This window comes from Onychomys torridus, chromosome 3, assembly GCF_903995425.1.
Source record: "Onychomys torridus chromosome 3, mOncTor1.1, whole genome shotgun sequence".
NCBI lineage: Eukaryota > Metazoa > Chordata > Mammalia > Rodentia > Cricetidae > Onychomys > Onychomys torridus.
In genome coordinates this window covers 114,831,579-114,852,284 of record NC_050445.1, presented here as the reverse complement: position 1 = coordinate 114,852,284, position 20,706 = coordinate 114,831,579, and the positions used below count along the sequence as shown (strand labels likewise).

The 20,706-nt window shown below is 38.0% G+C and overlaps 1 protein-coding gene across 5 annotated transcripts in view; it reads right to left on the bottom strand.

Annotated features, from left to right (window-relative positions):
* Positions 1 to 20,706, bottom strand: part of Exoc6b (exocyst complex component 6B) — a 470,758-nt gene that overhangs the window by 368,331 nt on the left and 81,721 nt on the right. For all 5 annotated transcript variants that reach the window (XM_036180693.1, XM_036180694.1, XM_036180697.1 and 2 more), the window contains 2 exons: positions 20,018 to 20,108; positions 19,867 to 19,912 (listed from right to left, as the gene is read on the bottom strand). In XM_036180693.1, the coding sequence (XP_036036586.1) occupies positions 19,867 to 19,912; positions 20,018 to 20,108 (137 nt within the window). The remainder of the gene's footprint in view (positions 1 to 19,866; positions 19,913 to 20,017; positions 20,109 to 20,706) is intronic.

Below are 20,706 nucleotides of genomic sequence, written 5' to 3'. Positions count from 1 at the left end.
TCTATAAAATAAAATACCCCAACCTAGACTTCTAACAAAAGCAGAGAGAAGAGCTTGAAAAATATGCACATGTATTTGTCTGTCTGTCGTATGTGTGCACACACACATATGTGTATAACTGTCATTTCAAAATTTTAGGGAAATGAATGAACTGCTCCACAGAAGTGCTGCTACCGTCCTTGCACAGGACACTTCTGTTACTTCACCTGTAGCTCCCCTGGGCATGATGATTAGTCATAGCAAGTATTGTGAAAACAAGCAGTCTCATTGACATTAGACATAAGACATTTGGAGCAAAGAATGGAAAATATATACGGTGGTAAAGTAAATACATATATATATATATATAAATACATATATATATACACACATATACATATATAAAGTAAATACATATATATGTGCTAAAATGAAAAGATTAACATTTTATATTTCTTCATTTCTTTGAAAATATCTTAAAATAATAATTTAACAATACAAAATTGGGTTCATAAAATATCATATCATAAATATGTCAACAGAAAATAAGAGGAGGAAATAAGAAAATGAGCTACTTAAACAAAGCTGGCAGTTTAAGTGTAACAGATTGGTACAGGCAAAGACTTAAAAAAAAACAGCAATAAACTGAGATGCATTATAATCCATAGAACAAACTCTAAGAAAGCAAATTAAAAAGTATTTCTGAAGGGGATGGAAAGATGGATCAGTGTTCAAAATCACTGGACGCTCTTTTAGAGGACCGGGATTCAGATCTCAGCAATCACATAGCAACATCCCAGTTCCAAGGAATCTCCAACCCTCTTCTGACCACTTCAGGCACATGTTGTATGTATATCCATGCAAGTAAAATGTTCAAACACAAAAAATAAAGTAAATAAATAGAAAAAATGTTTTTTAGTATTTTCAAAATCAACAAAATAAAATTGTACACTCCAACATATTTAAAGCAAAAGAAGACAGAAAAGAGAAACAGAAACCAAGAAGACTGGAAAAACTATGAAACAGAAAATCCAACCCTATCAATAACTACATTAAATATGAAAGGACTACAAACTCCATCTAAAAAGCAAACACCCAAAGTGGGATTTTAAAAAGCACAATCATATTTTGTCTTCCTCAAACATACTTTAAAGACACAAATAGACTTAAGATAAACTATATAAAGAGAAAACTCAAATAACTGAAACCAGTACTTAAAAGTTTCTTTTTATTGATTTCTTGAGTACAAAATGGGTTTCATAACAAGTTTTTATACATATACCATTGCATCTTTCTCAAATTTATTACCCCAGGACCTTTCTGCCTCCCTTCTCCTCCCCTCTCACTAATCATTATCCTCCCCTCAAATAGTCTCCTTTGGCTTTCATGGCATTTGTGCAGGAAAGGAGGATAATGTGCAAAGTTAAATCTAGATTCTGCACATAAGAGAAAACATGGCTTGCTTGCTTTCGATTTCCCCATTACCCTTTTGTTTCTCCTTCCTCACTGTTCATATCCCTTCCTCCTCCCTCAGTCACCTCCTACTACTATGTCACATATGTTAATTGTATAATACTAATATAATTATTCTGTAAAGTCTGTCTGTATAACATAGATTTATTCTTGCATTTTTAAGTTAGCATACAAAGTAAAGGATTTCACAGCACTTTCACATGCCATTACACTTTATTCATACAACTATATTTAAATTTATAGACGAGAGAAAACACTGAGCATTTGTCTAAATCTGACTTATTTTAATTTAACATAATGATCTCTCCATGCTCCATTTTCCAGCAAGTGTCCTAATTTTATTTTTCTTTATGGGTAAACTGTGTGTATGAACCACATTTTCTTTATCCATTCATCTGGTGACAGGCATCAAGATTGGTTTCATACCTTGGTTTAGTACATAAATACACACAATGTGCAAATATCACTGAAGTGTGCTTATTTAGTATCCTTCAGGTACAAACCCAAGAGAGACATAGCTCGATAATATGATAATTCTATTATTAGCGTTTTGAGAAATCTTTAAACTGTTTTCCACAGTTAAATCTTCACAAGGACCCTTTACTTTATAAAGGTCCTTTTCCCACATCACCAGCATTTTCTGTCTTTTGTTGTTCTTATTGTTTGGGTTTTTCTTTGTTTGTTTTTTATAACTGCTATTCGCAACAGACTGACACAGAGATGGGCTTTCTTTTTATTTATTTTGTTTTTGTTGTTTTAAAACATGTTTTGTTTATGTGGGGAAAGAGTGCAGTGACAGGCACATGTGAAGATCAGAGGACAACTCGCCGGAGTCCTTTCTTATGGGCACGTTTACCCAGTGAGCATCTATCTCACTGGCCCTCAGAGATGGTATCTCAGTATAGGTTTAGTTTTCATTTTCCTAGTAGCCAAAGATGTTGAATATTCTTTTTTTTTCAAGTAAATATTTTTTTTATTATTATATTTGTGTTTTACACATCAGCCATGGGTTCCCCTGTCCTCCCCCCTCCCGCACCCGCCCCACCTTCCACCATCCCCTCCCCTCCATTCCCATCTCCTCCAGGACCAAGACTCCCCTGGGGATTCATTTAAACCTGGTGGATTCACTACAGGAAGGTCCAGTCGCCTCCTTCCAGGCTGAGCAAAGTGTCCCTGTGTAAGCCCAAGGTTCCAAACAGCCAGCTCATGCACTAAAGACAGGGCCCAGTCCCACAGCCTGGATGCCTCCCAAGCAGTTCAAGCTATTCAATTGTCTCACTTATCCAGAGGGCCTGATCCAGCTGGGGGCTCCACAGCCTTTGGTTCATAATTCATGTGCTTCCATTCGTTTGGTTATTTGTCCCTGTGCTTTTTGCTTGGATTCAGCAATTCACACTCTTACAATCCCTCCTCTTTCTCGACAATTGGACTCCTGGAGCTCCACCTAGGGCCTGGCTGAGGATCTCTGCAACCACTTCCATCAGTTATTGGATGAGAGTTCCAAGATGACTGTTAGGGTGTTTGGCCATCTGATCACCAGACTAGGTCAGATCAGGCTTTCTCTCGACCATTGCCAGCAGTCTACAGAGGATGTATCATTGTGGATTTCTGGGGACCTCTCCAGCACTCTGCCTATTCCTATTCTCAAGTGGTCTTCATTTATCATGGTCTGTTATTCCTTGTTCTCCCTTTCTGTTCTTGATCCAGCTGGGTTTTCCTGCTCCCCTAAGCTTTCTTTCCCTCAAACCTTGCCCTTCATTACTCCCACTGTCGTCCACGTTGTTCATGTAGATCTCATCTATTTCTCTGTCATTGGGTGATCCCTGTGACCCGTTTTCTAGGTAGCCTCCCTGGAGTTGTGTAGCAGTCTAGTCATCTGTGTTTTACATCTAGTATCCTCCTATGAGTGAGTACATACCATGTTCGTCCTTCTGAGTCTGGGTTACCTCATTCAGGATGATTTTTTTCTAGATCCATCCATTTGCCTGCAAACCTCACGATGTCATTGTTTTTCTCTGCTGAGTAGTACTCCATTGTGTATATGTACCATATTTTCTTTATCCATTCTTCAGTTGAAGGGCATCTAGGTTGTTTCCAGGTCCTGGCTATTACAAACAATGCTGATATGAATATAGCTGAGCAAATGCCCTTGTGGTATGATTGAGCATTCCTTGGGTATTTGCCCAAGAGTGCTACAGCTGGGTCTTGGGGGAGATGGATTCCCAATTTTCTAAGGAAGCACCATATTGATTTCCAAAGTGGCTACACAAGCTTGCATTCCCACCAGCAGTGGAGGAGAGTTCCCCTTGCTCCACATCCTCTCCAGCATAAGCTGTCTTCTGTGTTTTTGATCTTAGCCATTCTGACAGGTGTAAGGTGGTATCTCAGAGTCGTTTTGATTTGCATTTCCCTGATAATTAGGGACGTTGAGCAATTCCTTAAATGTCTTTCAGCCATTTGAACTTCCTCTGTGGAGAAGTCTCTGTTTAGTTCTATAGCCCATTTCTTAATAGGACTGTTGGGCATTTTATTGTCTAATTTCTTGAGTTCTTTATATATTCTGGATATCAGCCCTCTGTCAGATGTGAGGTTAGTGAAGATCTTTTCCCATTCTGCAGGCTGTTGCTTTTTTTTGTTGACCATGTCCTTTGCTGTACAAAAGCTTCTCAGTTTCAACAGGTTCCATTGATTGATTGTTTCTCTCAGTGTCTGTGCTACTGGTGTTATATTTAGAAAGTGATCTCCGGTGCCAATGCATTCAAGAGTACTTCCTACTTTCTCTTCTATCGGGTTCAGAGTAACTGGATTTATGTTGAGGTCTTTGATCCACTTGGATTTAAGTTTTGTGCACGGTGACAGATATGGATCTATTTGTACCTCCTACACATTGACATCCAGTTATGCCAGCACCATTTGTTGAAGATGCTTTCTTTATTCTATTGTACATTTTTGGCTTCTTTGTCAAAAATTATATGTTCATAGGTATGCGGGTTAATGTCAGGGTCTTCAATTCGATTCCATTGGTCCACATGTCGGTTTTTAAGCCAGTACCAAGCTGTTTTTAATTATGGTAGCTCTATAGTAGAGCTTGAGGTCAGGGATTGTGATGCCTCCAGAGGTTGTTTTATTGTACAGGATTCTTTTGACTATCCTGGGTTTTTGTTTTTCCTTATGAAATTGAGTATTATTCTTTCCAGATCTGTGAAGAATTGTTGGTAATTTGATGGGGAATGCATTGAATCTGTAGATTATTTTTGGTAAGATTGCCATTTTTACTATGTTAATCCTGCCTATCCATGAGCATGAGAGATCTTTCCATTTCCCTCCTCAGGTCTTGGACTGTTTCCCTTGCTTTTTCATGATTTTCTTTCAGGGACTTATTGCTTTCTTCTGCTTTAATTGTCCTTTCCTCTAGTTTTTTATAGCGTTCTTCCCATTTTTTGTTTGTCTGTTCCTCCACTTTATTTTTGATTTCTTCTATATAAGGCTCTAGCCTCTTCATGATGTTACTTATAAAGTTGTTTTCTTCTGCTTCTTCCATTCCGTGATGTTCAAATCTAGCTGATGGAGAAGGGCTATGTTCTGGTGATGCTGTAGTGCTCTTTATTTTGTTGTATGTACTTCTGCCTTGACGTCTGCCCATCTCCTCATGGATTCGTTCTTGGTCTTATCAGTGTACTTGGTCCAGACAGAGCTGACAGATTTAGGGAGCCTCTCTCTGGTCCAGATGGAAGCTCTGGGCTGGATGGGAGCTCTGGTCCAGATGAGTGTGCTGGCAGGATAGGAGCTGGGGGGCTGGACTCTGAGTCTCAGGAAGTCGCTGGAGTCTCCTTATCTTGTCCAGATGGGAGCTCCTCTTGTCCAGATGGGAGTTCTGGGACAGGATGGAAGCTCTGGTCCTGATGGGAGTTGCGGGGCGGATGGTAGCTGGGGACTCTCTGGTCCAGATGGGAGTTCCGGGGCGGATGGGAGCTGCGGGCTGGTCTCTGAGTCTCAGGAAGTGGCTGGGGTCTCCGGCAAATGGGTGTTGGGGCAGGGTGTGGAGACTGCAGGGTCTGCCTGCAGTCTTGGAAAAGGGGAGCCTTCCCACAGGGCCTGACGAATGGCGGGAAACTGGGGCCAAGTTGGGCAGGTCCTCCTGGGATGGCTGGTGCCCAGGGGTGGGACCCAGAGGTGGCTGCCTCTCTGACTACAACCCCAGGCACTCACCTCTGGTCCAGATGGGAGTTCTGGGGCAGGATGGGAGTTCTGGGGCAGGATGGAAGCTGAGGGCTGGTTTCTAAGTATCAGGAAGTGGCTGGGGTCTCTGGCAGATGGGTGTGGGGGCAGGGCGTGGTGGTTGTAGGGTTCACCAGAGGGTCTTGGAGAGGAGGAATCTTCTCGGTGGGGATGGGGGGTCCTGCCTTATGGCTAGAACCTGGGGCCCAGTTGGGCAGGTCTTCCCGGAGTGGCTGGTGCCCCGGGCTGTGACCCAGGTGCGGGCCTCTCAGGGTGTGACCCCAGGCACTCACCTCTGGTCCAGATGGGAGTTCCGGGGCGGACGGGAGCTGGGGGCTGGTCTCTGAGTCTCAGGAAGTGGCTGGGGTCCCAGGCAAATGGGTGTGGGGACAGGGTGTGAAGACTGCAGAGTCTGCCTGCAGTCTTGGAAAAGGGGAGCCCTCGAACATTCTTTTCACATATTTTTAGCCACTTGTATTTCCTTTCTGAAGAACTGTCTATTCAGCTCATTTTCCTATTTATTGGTTAAATTATTTGTTCATTTGATGTTTAATTTTTTTATTTCTTTATAGTGTCTAAATATTAATCACCAATCATCTACAGTTGACAAAGATTTTGCTATATTCTGTGGCTGTCTCCTCATTGTTCTGATTTTTTTTTATTTTCTGTACAGAAGCTTTTTAATTTTATGTAGTCCTATTTGTGAATTCTTGCAATTGTTTTCTGAGTTTTGAAATTTTGTTCAGGAGGAACTGTATCTTGAGGTATGTTCCTTACATCTGTCTGTCTCCAGCAGTTTCAGTTCTTAAAGTAAGGTCTCTGGTCAATGAAATGATTCTATTAATATGATTTAAAGAAAACGAATATTTCTGGCAACCCAGAGAGACAAGAACAAAAGGATATTATTCATATGACAAATAGAAAAACTTCCATAGGTGCTGTGGGATGTTCTGTATGTCAAATGTGTTGCTCTGATTGGTTAAAATAAATAAAGTGCTGATTGGCCAGTAGCCAGGCAGGAAGGATAGGGTAGGCGGGACAAGGAAGAGGAGAGGGCTGGGGACAGACACTGCCAGCGGCTGCCATGAGAAGCAACATATAAAGACACTGGTAAGCCACAAGCCATGTGGCAAAGTATAGACTAACAGAAATGGGTTAAGATAGAAAAAGTAGATAACAAGAAGCCTGCCACAGCCATACAGTTTGTAAGCAATATAAGTTTCTGTGTGTTTACTTGGTTGGTTCTGAGTGTCTATGGGCCTGGTGGGTGAGAGAGATTTGTTCTGACTGTGGGACAGGCAGGAAAACTCTAACTACACATAGGCATAGGAAGGCAAATACTAAGATTCATAAATCAACTAAAAACAATAAGCTGAGTGTGATGGTACATTCCATAATCACAGAATTTGGGAGGCAAAGACAGGGATCAAAAGTTCAAGTAAGCCTAGGCTATATAACAAGCACTCTCTAAAACGCAAAAACTGGGCATGGCAAAAGAGAAAGAGAAGGGCATTTCATATTCATCACAGGAAAAATCCATTAAGATGAAGTCTCAATTCTGAACATTTATGCCCCAAATACAAGGGCACCCACATATGTAAGAGAAACATTACTAAAGCTTAAAGCACACATCAAACACCACACACTAACAGTGGGAGACTTCAACACCCCATTCTCACCAATGGACAGGTCTGTCAGACAGATAATTAACAGATAAATAAGGAAACTAATAAATGTTATGACATCTAAAGAGCATTCTACCCAAACACAAACGAATATACCTTCTTCTTAGAACCTCATGGAACCTTCTCTAAAACTGACCACATACTACTCAGTTGCAAAGCAAATCTCAAGAGATACAAAAGAATTGGAATAAACCCCTGTATCTTATGGAATCACTATGGCTTAAAGTTAGAATTCAACAACAACACAACTTACAGAAAGCCTACAATCTCATGGAAACTGAATAACACTCATCTGAATCAACACTGGGTCAAGGAAGAAATAGAGACATTAAAGACATCCTAGAATTCAATGAAAATGAATGCACTTCTTACCCAAACTTATGCGATACTATAAAAGCAGTACTAAGAGGAAAGTTCATAGCAATAAATGCCCACATAAAGAAGCTGGAGAAATCTCACACAAGCGACTAACAGCACACCTGAAAGCTCTAGAACAAAAAGAAAACTAACCCAGGAGGAATAGATCAAACTGAGGGCTGAAATCAATAAAATAGAAACAAAGAGAGCAATACAAAGAATCAATGAAACAAAGAGCTGGTTCTTTCACAAAATCAACAAGATAGACAAACCTTTATCCAAACTAACCAAAAGGCAGAAAGAAAATATCCAAATTAACAAAATCAGAAACGAAAAGGGAGACATAAAAACAGACAATGAGGAAATCTAGAGAATCATCAGGTCATACTTCAAAAACCTGTACTCCACAAAATTGGAAAATTTAAAAGAAATAGACACCTTGTTTTCTGAATAAGCACCACATACCAAAATTAAAGCAAGACCTGATAAACAATTTAAACAGACATATAACCTCTAGGGAAATTGAAGCAGTCACTGAAAGTCTGCCAACAACAACAACAACAAAAAAAAAAAGCCCAAGGCAAGATGGTTTCATCCCAGAATTCTACCACAATATCAAAGAAGAGTTAATACCAATACTCTTCAAATTGTTCCACACAACAGAAACAGGAGGAACATTGCAAAATGACTTTTATCGGGCTACAATCACCCTGATACCCAAACCACACAAAGATGCAACAAAAAAAGAGAATTATAGACCAATCTCCCTTATGAACATTGATGCAAAAATACTCTAAAATACTGGCAAACTGAGTCCAAGAACACATCAAAAAATCATCTACCATGATCAACTAGGCTTCATCTCAGAGATGTAGGGATGGTTCAATATATGAAAATCTGTTAATATACTCCACCATATAAACAAACTGAAAGAAAAAACCACATGATCATCTCATTAGATGCTGAAAAAGCCTTCAACAAAATCCAATACCCCTTCATGATAAAAGTCTTGGAGAGATCAGGAATACAAGGAACATACCTAAACATAACAAAGGCAATTTACAGCAAGCCAAGAGCCAACATCAAATTAAATGGAAACTAAAAAAAACAAAAAAAAAAAAAAAAACAAAAACAAAAAAAAAAACGATTCCACTAAAATCAGGAACAAAACAAGGCTGTCCACTCTCTCCATAATCTATTCAATATAGTACTCAAAGTTCTAGCTTTAACAATAAGACAACAAAAGGAGATCAAGGGAATACAAATTGGAAAGGAAGAAGGCAAATTTTTGCTATTTGCAGACGATATGATAGTATACATAAGTGACCCCAGAAATTCTACCAGGGAACTCCTATAGCTGATAAACTCCTTCAGTAATGTGGCAGGATACAAGATCAACTCAAAAAAAAGTCAGTAGCTCTCCTATATAGAAATTATAAACGGGCCGAGAAAGAAACCAGAAAAACATCATCCTTTACAAATAATACAAAATACTTGTAGTAACTCTAACTAAGCAAATAAAAGACCTATATGACAAGAACTTTTAAGTCTCTGAAGAAAGAAATAGAAGATATCAGAAAATGGAAAGATCTCCCATGCTCATGGATAAGTAGGATTAACATAGTAAAAAATGGCAGTCTCACCAAAAGCAATCTATAGATTCAATTGCAATCCCTATCAAAATCCCCAACACAATTCTTCACAGACATGGAAAGAATACTCAACTTCAAAAGGAAAAACAAAAACCCCAGGATAGCTAAAGCAATCCTATACAAGAAAGGAACTTCTGGAGACATCACCATCCATGACTTCAAGCTCTACAATAGAGCTACAGTAATAAAAACAGCTTGGTACTGGCATAAAAAACCAATATATGGACCAATAGAATCGAATTGAAGACCCTGACATTAACCCACATACCTATGAACACACCTGATTTTTGACAAAGAAGCCAAAACTGTACAATGGAAAAAAGAAAGCATCTTCAACAAATGGTGTTGGCAAAGACCTCAACATAAATCCAGCTACAATGAACCTGATAGAAAAGTGGCAAGTAGCCTAGAATGCATTGGCACAGGAGACCACTTCCTAAATGTAATATCAGTAGCACAGACACTGAGAGCAACAATTAACAAATGGGACCTCCTGAAACTGAAAAGCTTCTATAAGGCAAAGGACACAGTAAATAAGACAAAACGACAGCCTACAGAATGGGAAAAGATCTTCACCAACCCTACGTCTGACAGAGGGCTAATCTCCAAAATATATTAAGAACTCAAAAAAACTAGACATCAAAATACCAAATATTCCAATTAAAAAATGGAGTACATATCTAAACAGATCTAAATTCTCAACAAAAGAATCTCAAATAGCTAAAAGACATTTAAGGAATTGCTCAACATCCTTAGTCACCAGGGAAATGCAAACCAAAATGACTCTAAGATACCATCTTATACCTGTCATAATGGCTAAAATCAAAAACACTGATGACAGCTTGTGTTGGAGAGGAGGTGGAGTAAGGGGAACACTCCTCCACTGTTGGTGGGAGTGCAAACTTGTATAGCCATTTTGGAAATCAGTATGGCGACTTCTCAAAAAATCAAGAATCAATCTACCCCAAGACCTAATGATAGCATTCTTGGGTATATACCAAAGGATGCTCAATCACACCACAAGGACACATGATCAACTACATTCACAGCAGAATTGTTCATAATAGCCAGAACCTAGAAACAACTTAGATGGCCCTCGACCGAAGACTGGATAAAGAAATATGGTACATTTACACAATGGAGTATTACTCAGCTGTAAAAAAACAATGACATCATGAAATTTGCAGGCAAATGAATGAAACTCTCTTTTGTCTCCTTCACTCACCTCCTTTCTCTCCTCATCCCATGTCAAGGTATTCTTTCTACTTTCATGACTTCAAAAGAAATTTTAATGGATAAAAATATATAAGTCTCTTGAATTATAGACTAATTTATATTAGAAAGTAAAACAAAGTAACCTAGATATAAAATAAGAAGGGACTGGCACACACACAATATTTAAGTCTAGAATGAATATATATATATATGAGAAAATGTGTGGCATTTCTCTAAGTCTGGCTTATTCACACACCAATTACATTAATTTTCTTGCAAATGTTATATTTCATTTTTCTTTATAAGTGAATGAAATTCCATTGTACATGAACCATATTTTCTTTTTTTAAGCATTCATCTGTTGATAGGCATCCAGTCTAACTCATAAAGATGTGTCATGTATATACAAATGACTAATAAACTTAAGTTCATTTTGTTCTTTTGTTATAAGACAAGACCTCATATAGACTAAGCTAGTCTCAAACTCTTTATGTAGCTAATATTAACCTTAAAATTCTGATTTTCCTGCATCTACCTTAAAGTGATGGTATAACACATATGTATCACCATGTGCATTTCTAAAATTGAGTTTTTACAAAATGGAGTTAGACGTGGCTCAGTTGGTAGAATGCTTGAAACCCTGGGTTCCATCCCCAATATATATATACTTGGAACCCTAGTATCTGATAGGCAGAGGCAGGATATCTTAAGCTCAAAGTCACCCTTGGCAATTTAAAGCAACCTGGATTACATAAAACTTTTGTCTAAAAAAAAAAAAAAAAAAAAAACCCTGCGGGGGCGCACACACCTTTAATCCCAGCACTCAGGAGGCAGATGCAGGCGGATCTCTGTGAGTTCCAGGAAAGGTGCAAAGCTACACAGAGAAACCCCGTCTCGGGGAAAAAAAAAAAAAATATATAAACAACAAAAAAAAAATTGAACTGGGGATGTAATATAATAGTAGAATGTTTGCTTAGCTTGCATGAGGCTGAGCACCATCAAAGAAAAAAAAGAGAAGGGGAGACTGGGAAAGGGTGATGAAGAAGAGGGGTAAGAAGGAAGGAGGGGGAGGGAGGGAGAAAGAGAGAAACAGAGAAAACAGCAGTGAATTTTTTTTTTTTAATTCACAGAAAACCAAAATAAGTCCTCAAGGTTCATTTTTTTTTTCTTTTTCTTTTTTTGGTTTTTCAAGACAGGGTTTCTCTGTGTAGTTCTGGTGCCTGTCCTGGATCTCGCTCTGTAGACCAGGCTGGCCTCGAACACGAAGAGATCCCCCAGGCTCTGCCTCCTGAGTACTGGGATTAAAGGTGTGCACCACCACCACCCAGCTCAAGTTTCAAATTAAAAAAATAATAATAATAAATTAAAAAAAATAGCTGAGCTGATAGGTTAAATAATATGAATCAAAACCAGAATTTTAAAGTAAAAAATATTTATCACTGCTAAAGATTTTTTAAAAGATAGTATATACTGACCAGGTGGTGGTGCACACCTCTGAGCCAAGTACACAGGAAGCAGAGGCAGATCTCTGAGAGTTTGAGACCATCCTGGTCTGCAAACCAAGTTCCAGGCTAGTCAGGGCTATCTAGTAAGACCCTGTCTTTAAAAAAAAAAAAAAAAAAATTAGGCCGGGTGGTGGTGGCACACGCCTTTAATCCCAGCACTGGGGAGGCAGAGCCAGGCGGATCTCTGTGAGTTTGAGGCCAGCCTGGGCTACCAAGTGAGTTCCAGAAAAGGCGCAAAGCTACACAGAGAAACCCTGTCTCAAAAAACCAAAAAAAAAAAAAAAAAAAAAAAAATTAGGGGTTGGGGATTTAGCTCAGTGGTAGAATGCTTGCCTAGGTTTGGTCCTCAGCTCTGGCAAAAAAATTAACAACAAAAAAGATAATGTATATTATCATCAGTATTTTCAATACATAAGAATTCACATCCTGCTGATAAGCAACCTTATTCTTAGCAAATGCATTTCAAAAGAAATTTAATAGACAAAAAATATATGACTCTTAAATCACAGACTAATTTATATTAGGAAATAAAACAAAATAACCTATGTATTAAGTAAGAAGAAACTGGCTGGCTAAACAAACTATAATACATCCATGTATTAAAATATCAATAAACTACTAAAAATATTTACAATCTTGTTGATTGAAAAACATTTTTTTTGTAAATACAGCTCTATTGGAGCTGGAGAGATGGCTCAGAGGTTAAGAGCACTGACTGCTCTTCCAGAGGACCCGAGTTCAATTCCCCAGCACCAACATGGCAGCTCACACTTGTCTGTAACTTCAGTTTCAGGGAACCCCGACACCCATGGCAAAAACACAAATGCACATAAAAATGAAATAAAATAAAATATGCATGAGAGATGGTCTATAGAGAAAACTGAGGCTGTTTATAAATAAATAAATAATAAATATATATAAATAAAGAAATAAAGAAATAAATTCAGCTCTATCTAACACTTCTCAGCTTTTGCCTAGATCAAGGACAACACTGGGTTCTCTTTAGTTCTACGTCTGGTTCATCCATCCTCTACCTCAGAACAATGTGCTAAATAGGATTTTGGAGCATAGAGATGAACTCAGAGTTTGATCTATCCTTTCCATAAATTTTCCTGGGTGGTACACTAATTTAAAAACAAACAGACCTTACAAGAACAATCACAACATTTGTAAAGTATACATGTAAGCCAGACATGGTGGCTTTGACCTGTAATCACAGTACTTGAGAGGTTGAAGTGGGAGGTTCACCCTGAGTTCAAGACCTGGACTACACAGTAAGTTACAGTCCAGACACCATCCCCCCCCAAAAAAAATAATATAAATATGTATACATGCATAATTTATTAATAATTATAGCTATATATCAATAAATACAATTCATAGACACAAAAGTTCAATAAAAAACATACAAAAGTGAGAATCAGTGTTTTTTCCGTAGACATCAAAATATTCATATTTCTTCTTCAGCCTTTAAAATCCCCTAATTTTGACATTTCCCATATCTGTCTAGAACAGGAAAACTCACTCCTTCCACAAATGAAACAGACGTACAGGTCAAGTTTGGACATATCTCTTCACAGAAGACATTTCAACTCTTGTCTTAACACACTCAACACCATACACCAAGACCAGAAACTAGTTTATTTCCTTTTATGTCCTCTCTAGGTTTCAAGAATCAAATTCTTAGTCCAAACAAATGAAGAAAAGAAACGTTTATTTTCCTTTAAACTTAGAAATAAAAGTACAAATATAAATAAATCTGAAATAATTATTTTCATTAAAATTTTAGACTCTAACACATTATAATTTTTTATATTATTTAGTGTACTCAGAATAGCAATGACACAACTAGGTATGAAGAGCTATGTGTAATAAAATGTAGTGCCTCTAAAAAAAAAAAAAAACTTTAGAATGGGTAAAAAGCCAGAAATTAAGCCACAAAGATAAATACATTCTGGGGTTTAGTTCTATCTTGGAGTTCTGTTTACAGAATGAGGAGGATCTAGCCATGCCGCCTGCAGACATGTAGCCCATGATGAAAACATCAGCTCTATCAAACAGAACCATATTTTTCAAAGCTAATTAGTACAAAACTCAATGATTTTTGGCAACAAAGAACAGCACCTTATTTCCCCATTGTCCCTTTTCCTCTAGCAAGCTTGTGTCCCAAACATAACAGATCAATAAAATTATCCAAATTTCTAGAGTGTTCGATATCACAGATAGACAACTAAACAATGGCATCCAATTAAATATTTTTTTGCTTTAGATACAGCTAAATGTCACATTTATTGTAATATTCTTTTCTAATTTTTTTATTTTATAATTTAATTTTACATATCAGCCATGGATTCCCCTGTCCTCCCCTCTCCCGCCCCCCCAGCCTACTCCCCAGCCTACCCCCCATTCCAATTAAATATTTAACATGCAACAAAAGAAAAAAAACCCATGTATACAGTCCATGGAAATCCCATTCAAGATGTTGACATTACTTTTTATCAGCATCTATTGTGATATTTTGAACAAATAAAATTTGCCTTAAGATCAGAGGACAGAACAAGCTACTAGATTAAACATAGAAGTTGGGCAATGTTGGCACACACCTTTAGTTCCAGCACTTGGGATCACACCTTTAATCCCAGCACTAGGAAGGTTGAGATAAGAAGTGATATGGCTGGGCAGAGAAAGGAATATAAGGTGGGAGGAGACAGGAACTTGCTCTCTTTCAGGCTGAGGAGTTGGTGAGGTAAGAGGTGGTGGCTGTGGCTTGCTCTGCTTCTCTGGTCTTTCAGCTTTTACCCTGATATCTGGCTCCAGGTTTTTATTATAAGATCATTCAGGATTTGTGCAGTAATCTGTATTATTACAAGTGAACGTAGAGGGCTAGAGAGGTAGCTCAGCAGTTAGGAGTGCTTACTCTTCCTGCAGAGGACCCATGTTTCCAGCACCCACATGGTAGTTCACAACTATCTTTAACTCCAGCTCTAGGGGATTCAATGAGTCTTCTGACCTCAATTGCCTCTTGTAACCTTTGTAAACTCCTGAACACAAATGGTGCACAGATATGTACTGAAGCACATACACATAAAATTAAATAAAGTTTTAAAAACTGAATGCAGGCTGTGGAGATGGCTGCACAGGCATAACAACCTAAGTGTGGATGGATCCCCATCGCATATGGGGAAAAAAAAAAAAAGACAGGTACGCTAGATATGCCTATAACCCCAGTTATGTGAGATGCAGACAGGTGGAACCCTGAGGTTAACTGGCAGACCTGTCTCAAAAAATAAAGGTGGAGAGTGATCAAGTAAAGAAACCCAACATCAACTTCTGGCCACCACATGCACTTAATAAACCTGCACGCATGTATACACATTCACAGTGACAAGTACATATACCACATATGGTAATAACACAAATTAATAAGTCATTTAAAACAGTAACTGGGGACTTAATGTTCTTGCAAAAGACCCAAGTTTGGACCCCGGTACCTATATTAGGTGGTTCACAACCACCTATAACTCCAGTTCCAGGAAATCTGATACCCTCTTCTAAACTCTAGGGATACCTGCACTCAAATGCATAAACACACACACATAAACACATAATCAAAATTTGTTTCTAAGAAAATCTTTAAATATATAAAAATAAATTAACTAGTGAGGCCAGGTGTGGTAGCACATACCCTTAATCAGGAGGCAGAGGCAAGAGGATCACAGTGTGTTTGAAGCTAGCCAAAGCTACACAGAAAAGGAAAAACAATGAGAAGCCAATTGTTCCAGTTCATTTGCATGTGTGCTCAGCTCCCCTTTTCCCTCTAGGATAATGGTTCTCAACCTTCCTAATGCTGAAATCCTTTAATATAGTTCTCATGTTTTGGTGATTCCCAACCATAAAATTGTCTTCACTGATACTTCATAATTCTAATTTTTCTACTGTTAAGAATTGTAAATATCAGGCTGGAGAGATGGCTCAGAGGTTAAGAGCACTGGCTGTTCTTCCAGAGGTCCTGAGTTCAATTCCCAGCAACCACATGGTGGCTCACAACCATCTACAATGAGAGATCTGGTACCCTCTTCTGGTCTGCAGGCTGAACACTCACTGTATACATAATAAATAAATAAATCTTTTAAAAAAAAAAAAAGAATTGTAAATATCTGTGATTTCCAATGGTCTTAGGCAATCCCTGTGAAAGGGTCATTTGACCACCACCCCAAGGGTTGTGACCTAAAGGTTGAGAACCACTTCTCTAGGAGGTTTAATAGAGATAAAATGGTTAAATACTATTGTAAAAAGGACTGTTTCAAGATTTTTTTAACTTCTAGTAAGAAGCTCCTAAAAGTAAATCACAATTACCAATAAATTTTTCCTCTTATTCATAACAATAAAATATGAAATATAAGCTTTCACCACAGAAAAACAGTACTTCCTTTACTAATAGAACATTATTAACAAAGATATGTGCTAGAGACTCTTTATAAAATATAAAACCCAATAGTATAATCAATATTTACAGCTCAAACAGAAATAACCTGTCCTTCAGCCATGAAAGCTTAAAACAAGAAACAGACACGACATACCACTTTATAAACAAGTAGATCCTGGCTAATACCTAAAACAACTGTTTTCAGTCAGTGAACAGCAGGCAGCTGATAAATGAACTCCAAAAGAAGAGAATAAACAAGGTGGGCTATCTACATGAAGGTGATCTCTCCAACATGGACACAGGGAAAACCCTCAAGAGAGCCTGAAGATTTACTGACTTAAGGTATCATCAAATAGTTGTATCTAAAAGGTTGTAGCAGAGAGAGGGAGAGGGAGGGACAAGGAGGGAGGGAGGGGGAAACCTGCATAGAGTTTCCCTGGAGTCTTTGCTGAGTACTAGACCAGGGTATGCTAGGTGAGGAAAAGGGGAGAGGAGATGGAGGAGAGGAGAGGGGTGGCTATAGACTAACAGGGAGGCATAAGATGAGCACTTCAGGGGGGTCAGAAAAGGCAGAAAAATGCCCTAACCCCCAAAGAGCCAAATGGCAAGGTTCATAGATACCACTGCTCCATCCAGACCAGATTAAATATTCTGTAAAGTTGACTACGCTTGGCCTAGCAGAGCTTTGGTTTTTGTTGTTAGCGTTGGAGAGTGTCTCACTATGCATCCCCAGCTGGCCTGAAACTCACTCTACAGACAAGACTGGCCTCAAACTCACAGAGATCTATCTACCTGCCTCAGCTTCCTGAGAGCTGGGATTAAAGACATGAGCTATCATAGCTGGCCCTAGCAGAGATTTAAAATGGAGTCTGGAGGGATAAGATCTACAAACCACTACTTCTCCAAAATAAAGCCCAACATTTTAAAAAAAAAAAAAAAAAGTTCCCCCAAACTCCAGACACTTATCAACATTATAATGTCCAAAACTTACTTTTTACCTATAACCAGAGTAACAAAATTAGTTCAAAAGTAGATTCACGATGTAGCAGAATAGCAAATACATGAAAACACCAATTAGATCCATGTAGGAGATAAGACAACACTTTCCACTGGGATGCCTATAACTAGAAGACAGACAATAATACACATTGGGGCTAGAGAGCTGGCTCAGCATATAAGAGCACTTGTTGCTCTTTCAGAGGAACCAGGTTCAACTCCCAGCACCCATATTTTAGCTCAAAACCATCTTTAACTCCAGTCACAGTGGATCCAAAGCCTTCTTCTGACCTTCAAGAGTATATACATACATGTAGTGTACACTTATCTAGGCAAAATACTCATATGCATAAAATAATAAAATAGTAAATCTAAAAGTTTTAAATAATAATAAGCACTAACTATCATTTGATGATGTTAGGTAGATTAAAAAGATGCAGTTGCTTTGAGAAGTAGTCAACCAGTTTCATAAAACAGTGTATTTAAGAAACACAGCATGACCCAGAAATTCCACCCAGAGGAATATTCCCAAGAGAACTTAGCGAGTATATGCCCACATAAAAATTTACAAGTCTCAAAAAAAAATTTATAAGTCTCTAAATAGCTTTATTCATCATAACTAAAAAGTGAAAATAACCCAAATGTTTGTCAAATGATTAAAAAATAAAATGCAGTCCAACCACACATTGGAAAAGCAACCCCATAAAAAGGAGTGAAGTATTGATTCACACCAAAGCATGGCTGAATCCTGAAAACACTGTAAAAGGGAGAGAAGTCAAATGTAGACAACCTCATACAGTGTAGCCCCTTTATGAGACAATCACAATATGCAAACATACAGATATAAAGTAAAGTGGTGACTGCTCAATCTAAGGGAAGGAAGAATGGGAACAAGGTTTATTTTTTGAGGAGCCTGACATGTTCTGCAGTCAGGCAATGAAGGCAATGGCATAACCTTATGAATAGTCTAAAACAACACGAAGCTAGACACATAAACTGGTGGATGCTACTGTATAGGAAAAACAACAATAATTTAATACTTAAATTATTTAATTTTTATTTATTTTAAATAAAATTTAAATTTAATTTAATTATTTAAATAAATAAAGAATTCACAGCTATCACACTAATCCAAAAAGAGATGGTAAAGAACTTAGGTCTATATAAAGAAACAAGAGGGCTAGAATCACTTAAAATATATAGACAAAGACTTTTTAATCTTACTTTAAAGATGGAAATGGAGGGGAGGGGCTGAAGGGAAGGTGGGGATGGGGGAGGGAGGGGGGGAGAACAGGGGAACCCATGGCTGATGTGTAAAATTAAAACACAAATATAATAAATAAAAAAGGAGAAAAAATATTTTAACTTAGAAGTTTATAGCAAAAATACAAGTATATTATAAGCACTATGCCATATCCTGAAATAAGAGCAATGACAGCAATAACACCAAGGAAAGAGGGTAAACAGAGGTATAGTTTAAAATTTTTAATTGACAAATAATAATTACATACAAATACGGGGTAGTATGAGATAGTTTCATGTATACAATAGATAATGATTAAATCTATAAAGCATTTCCATTTAAATAGGTGCTACTATTACAAGAACCCTGTGTTCTATATGATTTTCCATAATTTTTAAAGATTCACTATAAGTTAAAAAGGATTATTATAAGCTTAGAAGCAATCATTTTAAAGAACTGTAGAGGTATGGATTATAAGGCATTAGTGAAGATATGACAGAATCCTAAAATCTAGTTAACTGATTGAGACAAAAGAAGATACATAGAGAAAGAACAAGTAACAGTGAGGACAAATGGAAAATAAACTAGACTGAAAGTCATATATAGATAAATGTATTAGGCATAAAAGATCTAAGGAGTTCAACTAAAAAAGAGATTGTCACATGTGACCTTTTAAAAAATAGCAAGATCAAGCCGTGCATGGTAACAGACACTGACAATCTATCTCCCAAAGAGAGAAGAAAAAAACAGTGACAGGCCTTTACTCCTCAAACCTGATGAGGTTATGGAAGTCAAAGAAAGACGAAGACGGCTTAAGACGCAAACAGAGTGGCTAGAGGAATAGGGCAGTGGTTGTAAGCACTTCCTGCTCTCACAAAGGACCCACATTCAGACTCCAGCATCCACACAAACGCCTGTAACTTCAGCTCCTGGGGATCCAATGCCTTTTCCTGGTCTCTGTGGACACCCACATGTGCATAGTAAACACACAGACATACAGACATACACACACACACACACACACACACACAAAACAAATCTTTTTTAAGTATTATAAATTAAGGAAACTTTAGATAATAAAAACTGCTCAATTTTAAAAAAAAACAAAAAACCTTACCTTTTGGTTTTCATCTGGTCCCTCAGTTTGGTGTACATCTCTAGGACTTGAAAGAGAAAACAGATCATACAGGCATCATTTAAACAAAATAAACAACTAACTCAGCTAAAGGAAATACATCAAGAATCCTACTCCATTCCTACTTCCTCACCTGGAAGACACAGCATTAGCTTATCAACAGTGGCAGAAATATTCCTCTGCTGTAGTCGACACTGCTTCAGCTCTTCCATTGCTATTACCAACTTGGCAAAAGGGGGGAAAAAACAGAATTATGCCAAGAACTGTAAATAAAAAGTTTTCAGTTACATTTTCTTACTCTGCATTCAATGCAGCCAAGAATCCCAGTTTCCTAGTAAGACTTACAATGCAAGCTAAGGAACTGCTTTCTTCAATCAGTGAAACATTCCCACATGTCTTCCTACATTCTCCCCACCCTGCACACATGTCTAAAACAGGCTACGTAAAATGAACCCTAAAGCACAAAGGCTATCCAGGAAGAAAATAAAACATTTGCCCATTTTTCTCCAAACCCTGTACAGACTCCATGATTTACATTTCCTTGTGAGTACTGGGCTCCTGAAGGAAGGCAGTACCCCTTATATTCAACTAGGTCCCCATTTTAACAAACAAGCTCCATATTTACAGGATACAGCTTTTGTACAAGATCCATTTACTGACGAATAACTGACTCTCTTCTCATAGCCATCTCACAATGTAACAAACTATTTCTTCAGAGTATGGACTATGTGAAAGGAAACCATCTACATATCTATTTACAGGATTTATCACACACACACACTCCGAAAAATTATAGCCTTAGGTATGTGAAAAGAATACAGA